Source organism: Camelina sativa, chromosome 18, assembly GCF_000633955.1.
Source record: "Camelina sativa cultivar DH55 chromosome 18, Cs, whole genome shotgun sequence".
NCBI lineage: Eukaryota > Viridiplantae > Streptophyta > Magnoliopsida > Brassicales > Brassicaceae > Camelina > Camelina sativa.
This window is the reverse complement of record NC_025702.1, coordinates 14,488,161-14,498,103: the sequence shown is the minus strand read 5'-3', so window position 1 is coordinate 14,498,103 and position 9,943 is coordinate 14,488,161. Positions and strand designations below refer to the sequence as shown.

The following is a 9,943-nucleotide window of genomic DNA, read 5'->3' as shown; positions in this document are numbered from 1 at the left end:
CAGTTGCTCCTAGTCAGAAACCTGTTTCCAAACAGAAACCTCCCCATTCCACACTCCATAGTCCTCAGGTAAGGAAAAGGTATGCATCTTCTTCACCCAAACCCCCTCTTATCATCAACAAGGCTTTCAAAGGTACAAAAACTGTTTTGCAGTTAACCAAGCCACGAGATTATCGTAGAGTGCTTGTTTTTTCTGTTGATGATTTTGCAGGACATAAAAGAAGCAAACCCATCCCAAAATCCCGCCCTGGTCATGTTCCTCATGTCCTTGGTAGACCTCACTTTTCTACTGCTTATACACCACCTTAGATGAAGAGGTCATGCTATGGGAGACATTCACTACCACGTTCTGATCCACCCGATGCCTGAGCTTCACCACAGTCAAACTAATGACTGAAAACAAGTGATTAGTGGGAGGCAACCCACTGGTAGGTTTTTCTTTTTCTTTTGATTTTGNTTTGAAGGTGTTTTATAGGATATTCCAATTAAGGTTGGAAACTTCATGATTCCCACTGACTTTGTGGTGCTGAAGTATGATAAGAGCCTAGTGATCCTCTCATCTTAGGAAGATCTTTCTTGGCAACAGCTGGTGCAATCATAGATGTGCAGAAGGAACACATAACACTGAATGTGGAAGGTTTGAGTCTGAACTTTGAGATGGATAAGCTGAGGAGAGTTCCTACTATTGATGGACAGACTTTTTCTGTTGAGAAAGTTTCTGCTACTCGAGTTGCAGGCTTAGCATCGATCGATGCTACATTAGCATCGGTCGACACCCCTCCACATCCGAGACCGAACTTGTCCAAAACAGTTGCTCCTAGTCAGAAACCTGTTTCCAAACAGAAACCTCCCCATTCCACACTCCATAGTCCTCAGGTAAGGAAAAGGTATGCATCTTCTTCACCCAAACCCCCTCTTATCATCAACAAGGCTTTCAAAGGTACAAAAACTGTTTTGCAGTTAACCAAGCCACGAGATTATCGTAGAGTGCTTGTTTTTTCTGTTGATGATTTTGCAGGACATAAAAGAAGCAAACCCATCCCAAAATCCCGCCCTGGTCATGTTCCTCATGTCCTTGGTAGACCTCACTTTTCTACTGCTTATACACCACCTTAGATGAAGAGGTCATGCTATGGGAGACATTCACTACCACGTTCTGATCCACCCGATGCCTGAGCTTCACCACAGTCAAACTAATGACTGAAAACAAGTGATTAGTGGGAGGCAACCCACTGGTAGGTTTTTCTTTTTCTTTTGATTTTGATTTATATTTATTTTATTTTTCTTTGCCAATCTTACGCTTGAAAACACTGGGGACAGTGTCGTTTAAGTCTCGGGGAGGTTAGTACTAACTACTAACATAGTTTTTGTTTTTATTATGTCAAAACCGATTTTTGTTTTTATTGAGTCAAATATTTCAAAATTGTGTTGGGGACTATGATTTTCTTTTTAGGTGTATTGCCTTGGTTGATTAATGCTGCAGATTGAATNGAGGTTTGAGTCTGAACTTTGAGATGGATAAGCTGAGGAGAGTTCCTACTATTGATGGACAAACTTTTTCTGTTGAGAAAGTTTATGCTACTCGAGTTGCAGGCTTAGCATCGATCGATGCTACATTAGCATCGGTCGACACCCCTCCACATCCGAGACCGAACTTGTCCAAAACAGTTGCTCCTAGTCAGAAACCTGTTTCCAAACAGAAACCTCCCCATTCCACACTCCATAGTCCTCAGGTAAGGAAAAGGTATGCATCTTCTTCACCCAAACCCCCTCTTATCATCAACAAGGCTTTCAAAGGTACAAAAACTGTTTTGCAGTTAACCAAGCCACGAGATTATCGTAGAGTGCTTGTTTTTTCTGTTGATGATTTTGCAGGACATAAAAGAAGCAAACCCATCCCAAAATCCCGCCCTGGTCATGTTCCTCATGTCCTTGGTAGACCTCACTTTTCTACTGCTTATACACCACCTTAGATGAAGAGGTCATGCTATGGGAGACATTCACTACCACGTTCTGATCCACCCGATGCCTGAGCTTCACCACAGTCAAACTAATGACTGAAAACAAGTGATTAGTGGGAGGCAACCCACTGGTAGGTTTTTCTTTTTCTTTTGATTTTGATTTATATTTATTTTATTTTTCTTTGCCAATCTTACGCTTGAAAACACTGGGGACAGTGTCGTTTAAGTCTCGGGGAGGTTAGTACTAACTACTAACATAGTTTTTGTTTTTATTATGTCAAAACCGATTTTTGTTTTTATTGAGTCAAATATTTCAAAATTGTGTTGGGGACTATGATTTTCTTTTTAGGTGTATTGCCTTGGTTGATTAATGCTGCAGATTGAATCCACTAATCCGACTAATGAAAAATCCAATGGCTGACCAGTAAACAAAAGACATCCAAATTTCCAACGGAATTCATAAAAGCATGAGGTAAATTCTGCACTTTTCTTTTATCTCATCAAGGAGACTGATGTTCATAGAGCTTGACTCCTTGTTCATACCTGCAAGTAAGATTCTCAAAAGAAAATGGTACTCCTCTCCCTTATTTAAGTTGAAAAGATTATTTTTGAGAGCTTTGTTTAGAAGAAAAAAAAAGAGAATAAAAGATAAGATGATTTTGATCAGTTTAGAAAGGTAGGTAAATTACCTGTGACCTTATTATTCTACTCTTGAGTCAAATGATCATACAAAACTTGGAAGCGAGGGGTAGGTAAATTACCGATAACCCCATTATTCGCCTACAACTTTGAGAAAAAAAATAATAAAAAAAAAACAGCAAAGCAAAGCTCAAAGGAGGATAATAATAGAATAAGTCTGGGAGAGAGGAAAAATATCATGGGTTGTAAAAGGTTATATATTGCTTGTTATGGTATAGTACTGGAATGAGTCTAGAAGGTTCTTGACATTGATCAAATTGATAAGACCCATCGATGAAGGCTTAATGGAGGAAGTAGTGGAATTTGGTTTGAATTTTTGATGCTACGAATGTCAACGGAGAAGTACATGGTGGTTTGATTTGGATTTGTCTGCTAAGCATATGGATTATAGTTTGGATGATCATGGCAACACCTTAGAGAGAAAATGAGTTTCTGTGTTTTCAAACCTCTTTCACAGGTCTAAGCTTATGTTTTGCTTGAGGGCAAGCAAATGCTAATTCTGGGGGAGTTGATATATCATGGTTTTTACGGTTTTTAACCATGGTATAAGGAGTCTTTTAGAGTCTTTTGATGTGTTTTTAGGTTCTTTGAGAGTCTTTACATGTTTTATAGGATTTTGGCACGGATGGAACAAAATTGAGTAATTTGGATGATTTTGGAGCATTTAATCGGAGGAAATCAATTTGGAGTCTGATCCTATGAAGAGCACCGACCGACACCAATGGAGCATCGGTCGACACCAAGCTGATCCGACAAAAGACTTCAAAATTGGAAGTTTTACAAAATTGCCCGAAGTTTTCCATATTTGCATCATTGGACCCTGACGTGTTTTAGGACATATATATAGTGTTTTTGGGTTTTGTAAACCTTGAAGTTTTATTCTAGAAAGTTTTATTCTAGAAAGTTTCATTCTAGCAAGTTTTATTTTCTGCAACCTTTTTGAGAGAAGAGATATTGAGAGCTTTTGGGAGAGAGATCTGAACTCCTTCGAGAGAAGAATTCCTGAACTCCCTCTTTTACTTTTTAATATCTATTGCATGTTATTCAGAATTATGCCTTGTTCTTCATTAAACATGTCTGAGTAGTTTGCTTGTTAGGTTCAAGGTTTTTCACATGGATTTTATGAATTATTAGATCTGTTTATTTAGGATTCTTTATCTTTCTAAATCTTCATCATAGGTTGTTCTTAATGTTAGATCTTTGATTAGCCATCTGGATTTAGATCTTAGAATTATTGATTGATATGAGAATGTAATTGATTTTCCTGATAAAACCTTTTGATGAGCAAAATTACTTCTTGCAAAGAGATTTGATTTAGTAATTTTGTGAACAATCTAAACTTGTTTTTAAAGCTGATTTTTAATCTAGAATTTTGCAAAGAGATTTGGATTCTCTGGTTTTAAATTTAGATAATATTTGTAGTGAGAACTGATTTATTTTACAAAAGTTTTTAGAGTTCTAGATCTGATTTTAATTGCTTGATTTCTATTTAATTATTGATTTAATATTTTGTAATCTCCTGAGAAATTCTCTGGACCTAGCTTTTTGATTTTCTGAATTTACAACAATTTTATTTAATATTTTGCATTGCCTTTTTAATTTAAATCAACTTGTTTAACTTAATTATAAAACTCTATAATTTATTGTGTAGACTTGAGTACTTGTGGAATTCGACCCCTAAGTATTACAGTGACCTCTTAATTTGAGAGAGTAGCTTTAGGGTTTAATTTGAGCATATCATAGTTTCTAGCGTATTGAGTTTCGATTGAGAGTATATCCTGATTTTTTAAGAAAAAACAAGTTTGGTTGGGTTATGTTTGCTTATTAATTTGTATATGATGGTTTCAATCCATCAAGTTTAATCGCTATCTTGGTATCTGATGATTATCCTCCATATTATAAAATATGAATTTATTTTGTGTATTATGGTTTGTAACGTGAGTTCTTCTTATATAAAATCATAATCATAAGATTTGACTACCTTTTGTGTTATTTTTTATATCCTTTTTTTGTATTTACAGCTCTAACTTTGCTCTTCAATCATATTTATACATTCTTTTTCATGAACTAGTTGTACGAAGGTAAGCAAAGTAAACTTAATGATGTATGTTTACTTTACAATATTCTGGTAGAGCAAATATGGCGGAGTCTCACACATGAAATTCTTCGAAAGAATTTCTTTAAGATTTCAGTTCCTTCCTATGCTTATTGATTCATGGTTTGCAAGTTCAGTGCAATTCATTCTTTGGTACGTCTTTCAAGTCACACTCATTATGGCAAGATCAGACAGTTTGAAATAGAATTTCTTCTCTCAGGAAACCATAATCAACGTTCATGGAGGATGGGTTAAATTCTCGGGTTCAGCTCATGTTTTTAGGAAGTTATACTATGTTTTCTTCTTGCCTAGGTCTTCTGTTCTTATTTTTGTTTTCAATAGTTTCTCAAATTAGAGTAAAAAACAAAAATGTCGTAGATTTAAACAAGGGTTTTCCCCTAATATATTTTATATTCATTCAAAAAAAAAACAAAGTAAATTGCACAATATTATAAATTGAAATCATAATAGACAACTCACCCTAATTTAGATGGATTTTTGGTTCATATAGACAACTCACAATTGATGCCTTCTTGGTTTTACATGGTAGTTATTTTTTTGGGAGTTGAGAGGAATAGTTTTGGAAAAAAAAAAGAGGTTTGTGTTAAATTAAAATCTCTGTATGCATAAGCAAAAAAAGATGAAGGTGTGAATATTAGTACTAACGCGGTGGAGAACAGAGGAGCATAAACCTGATTACCTGAGTGGAACACTAACGTTGAGTACTTTATTAAGAAGGTAATTTTTGTTTTCTTTTGTCATTTAGAAAATAGTTTTGAGACAAAATGATTCCATATATATACAGTTTTGTCATTTTTAATTTTTATATGAAGGTTTTGTTTGGATTGACAAAGCTTCAAAAAATAAAATAAAAATGAATAACTTCGCTACATCCTACCAAGGTTTATATTTGAAAATTTGGTATATAAGTTTGTCACAATCTAACTTATCAACATTTTTTAAAAGTATGTTTAACTTGATATATATGCTACTTCACAACAATGCTTATTTTCTGGTATAGCTTGCTATATATATAATTTTTTTGTTAGAAAATAATTTATCCATAAATTATATAGACAACTTATCGTTGTTATATCAGAGACTTAAATTTCTTATAAGCAATGAGACTGGTTGGACAATTGTTTTGTCATCTAGACTTAAATTTCTTATAAATCTATAAAAATGGATCTTGGAATTAGAATATATGAATGATTTTTTAAATCTTAAAATATTAATATAAGTAAAATTACTAAAATGAGCAAATACTAATTTTAAAAACATTTAAAATTTAACTAATCATACTTATATCAAACAATATGAGTTTAAAATTCTATTCCGCGGCGTAGCGTGGGTATTCACCTAGTATTTTCAAAAATTGAAAGGATTGAGTTTTTTTTAATATGTGCAGACATATTTTTATTCTATTCTACTATAATTCATAATTACTGTATTATTTTTATTTAGTTGGCATATGTCGCCTCTTACCCTAAACCAAATAAAATCATCAAATTCAAAAACTATCCGAAAACTAGGAGATACAGTACATGGATCATATCATGTAGGTTGATAAGAGATTAAGAGCTGTCACTTTGATGAAAGGCACCATGGGTAAAGCCATCCGTTACCTCCTCGAGAAACTAGCTGAGAATGTGAACAGCTCAGGGGACTATATGAGTGCTACACAGAGATTGGTCTTTTCATTTTCTGGGCCAGGACAATGGAGAATAAAGAGGCCACTGACGTTGGAAGATTCCCAAAACTAAGATTCAAAAAAAAAGATTCCCAAAACTAATGACGTTTGTTATTTGAATGAGGTAACGAAGAGTGTCCACTTGATGGAGCTTTTTGGTACAACAGGTTTGGGAGTTTACTTCTAGTAAATTTATCGATTTTATCTACTACACCTTCACAAAACAGTGCGATTTAAGAATAAGGTTTGATGTCCGAGAAGTTTAGCAAACTGTTAAAAGCTGCTATCACAATTAGGATACTAAATTACTAATATCAATAATGAAATCTGCTAGAAAAATACTGATCCATAACACCGAGTTGATAAAAAATATTACACCGAAAATATAATAACACAAAAGAAATCCCGAAAATATAAAAAGAACTAAACAAGAAACCGAAACAAAAGTTCGAGAATAACCACTAAATGCTCCATCAAAGGTTTCCGCGTCCGCCATTATCGTTGATGGGAAGAAAAATATGTGATAATGGCGGACGCGGAAACCTTTGCCTTCCAAGCTGAGATTAACCAGTTGCTTTCGCTTATCATCAATACCTTCTAGTCCAACAAGGAGATCTTCCTTCGTGAACTCATCAGTAACTCCTCCGATGTACGATCTCTCCCTCTCTCTATGTTTTATATGTTTATCTCCTCCGACTTGATTTAGTTGATCGATCTGTAGATTTAGGTTTCATTAGGGTTTAGTGTTCTTGTCGATTTGAGAATTTGGTTTGTTAATTTTAAGTGGAGGCAAGTGTTTATATTCAAATCTGTTAATTTATTAGGTTTAGTTAGTGTTTATACCGATGAGGTTAAGCAGTCTATAGTTAGATTAGGATTGTTTTTGGTTAATTTGTGTATATGTTCTGTGGAATTTGTCTCTTACGATTTAATTGTTTCGCTATTGTGAAAACAGGCTTTGGACAAGATTAGGTTCGAGTCCTTGACGGACAAGAGCAAGCTCGATGGCCAGCCTGAGCTCTTCATTCACATCATTCCTGACAAGACTAACAACACCTTGACCATTATTGATAGTGGTGTTGGGATGACCAAGGCTGGTACGTGATTGATTTGTATTGACTCGAAATCTCTGTGATTGTTTTGTTGTATTGTGTTTGCTTATGTGTCTCTGTTGTATTGTACAGATTTGGTCAACAACCTTGGAACGATTGCGAGATCTGGTACCAAGGAATTCATGGAGGCATTGGCTGCTGGTGCTGATGTTAGCATGATTGGTCAGTTTGGTGTTGGATTCTACTCGGCTTACTTGGTTGCTGACAAGGTTGTTGTCACAACCAAACACAATGATGATGAGCAGTACGTGTGGGAGTCTCAGGCTGGTGGGTCTTTCACTGTTACCAAAGACACCTCTGGTGAGCCTCTTGGTAGAGGTACCAAGATGACCCTTTACCTCAAGGAAGACCAAATGGAGTACATTGAGGAGCGCAGGCTCAAGGATTTGGTCAAGAAGCACTCTGAGTTCATCAGCTACCCAATCTCTCTCTGGGTTGAGAAGACCATTGAGAAGGAGATCTCTGATGATGAAGAGGAGGAAGAGAAGAAGGATGAGGAAGGCAAGGTTGAGGAAGTTGATGAGGAGAAGGAAAAGGAGGAGAAGAAAAAGAAGAAGATTAAGGAGGTTTCTCACGAGTGGGATTTGGTGAACAAGCAGAAGCCTATTTGGATGAGGAAGCCAGAGGAAATCAACAAGGAGGAATACGCTGCTTTCTACAAGAGTCTGAGCAATGATTGGGAGGAGCATCTGGCTGTCAAGCACTTCTCTGTTGAAGGACAGCTTGAGTTCAAAGCTATCCTCTTTGTTCCCAAGAGAGCTCCTTTCGATCTCTTTGACACTAAGAAGAAGCCCAACAACATCAAGCTCTATGTCCGTCGTGTCTTCATCATGGACAACTGTGAAGACATCATTCCTGAGTACCTTGGATTCGTCAAGGGTATTGTCGACTCTGAAGATCTTCCTCTTAACATCTCAAGAGAAACGTTGCAGCAGAACAAGATCCTCAAGGTCATCCGCAAGAACCTTGTGAAGAAGTGCATTGAGCTCTTCTTTGAGATTGCTGAGAACAAGGAGGACTACAACAAGTTCTACGAGGCTTTCTCTAAGAACCTGAAGCTCGGTATCCACGAGGACTCTCAAAACAGAACCAAGATCGCTGAGTTGCTCCGTTACCACTCAACCAAGAGCGGTGATGAATTGACCAGTCTCAAGGATTACGTGACAAGGATGAAGGAAGGACAGAACGACATCTACTACATCACTGGTGAGAGCAAAAAGGCTGTCGAGAACTCTCCATTCCTCGAGAAGCTCAAGAAGAAGGGATATGAAGTCCTTTACATGGTTGATGCGATCGACGAGTACGCTATTGGTCAGCTCAAGGAATTCGAGGGAAAGAAGCTTGTCTCTGCAACCAAGGAAGGTCTGAAACTGGAAGAGACCGAAGATGAGAAGAAGAAGAAAGAAGAGCTCAAGGAGAAGTTCGAGGGACTCTGCAAAGTGATCAAGGACGTTTTAGGAGACAAGGTGGAGAAGGTTATCGTTTCTGACCGCGTCGTGGACTCTCCTTGCTGTCTTGTAACCGGCGAGTATGGGTGGACAGCTAACATGGAGAGGATCATGAAAGCTCAAGCTTTGAGGGACAGCAGCATGGGTGGTTACATGTCCAGCAAGAAGACGATGGAGATTAACCCTGAGAACTCCATCATGGACGAGCTGAGAAAGAGAGCTGACGCAGACAAGAATGACAAGTCTGTGAAGGATCTTGTTCTTCTCCTCTTTGAGACCGCTCTTCTCACTTCAGGTTTCAGCCTCGATGAGCCCAACACTTTTGGAAGCAGAATCCATAGGATGTTGAAGCTTGGATTGAGCATTGATGAAGATGATACCGTCGAAGCCGATGCTGAGATGCCTCCTCTTGAAGATGATGCTGATGCGGAAGGTAGCAAAATGGAGGAAGTCGACTAAAACTATTAGCGGTGATGAGACTATTTGGTTTTTTTTTTTGTTTCTCTTTACAAGCTCTAAATTATTATATAAAGTAATTATTTTTGTATGAAAACTTTACTAAACGGCCTCTCTACCCATATGTTTATATATATGCCTATTCCTAATAGGTTTGGGGGAATATATTCTGTAGGAGTGTAGGTTTCATATAGCGTACTTTTAAACCCCTAAAACATGGACCGTAATACTAATCGACGAATTCTAAAACTAATCAAGAGTTGCTTAATATGGATGAATGGACTAATTAGGGTTTATTGTTGGACGGTTCCATCGATGTATATCCCCTGTTCTCTGATCAAAAAATGAATTAAACCGTATGTAAACCGATACATTCAACCGGAGGATTGTAGTCAATTGTTGAGAACGACGGCGTACTTCTTCTTCCCCCATGTCTACCAAATTCACTGAACCCTAAAAGAAAAAAAAAAAAAAAAAAAAAAA

The 9,943-nt window shown here is 36.8% G+C and overlaps 1 protein-coding gene across 1 annotated transcript; it reads left to right on the top strand.

The window, feature by feature from the left end:
• Positions 6,916-9,594, top strand: LOC104761651 (heat shock protein 90-3-like). Its single transcript, XM_010484767.2, has 3 exons — positions 6,916-7,093; positions 7,400-7,541; positions 7,629-9,594. The coding sequence occupies exons 2-3, from the start codon at positions 7,529-7,531 to the stop codon at positions 9,461-9,463; spliced, it is 1,848 nt and encodes a 615-aa protein (XP_010483069.2). The 5' UTR covers positions 6,916-7,093; positions 7,400-7,528; the 3' UTR covers positions 9,464-9,594.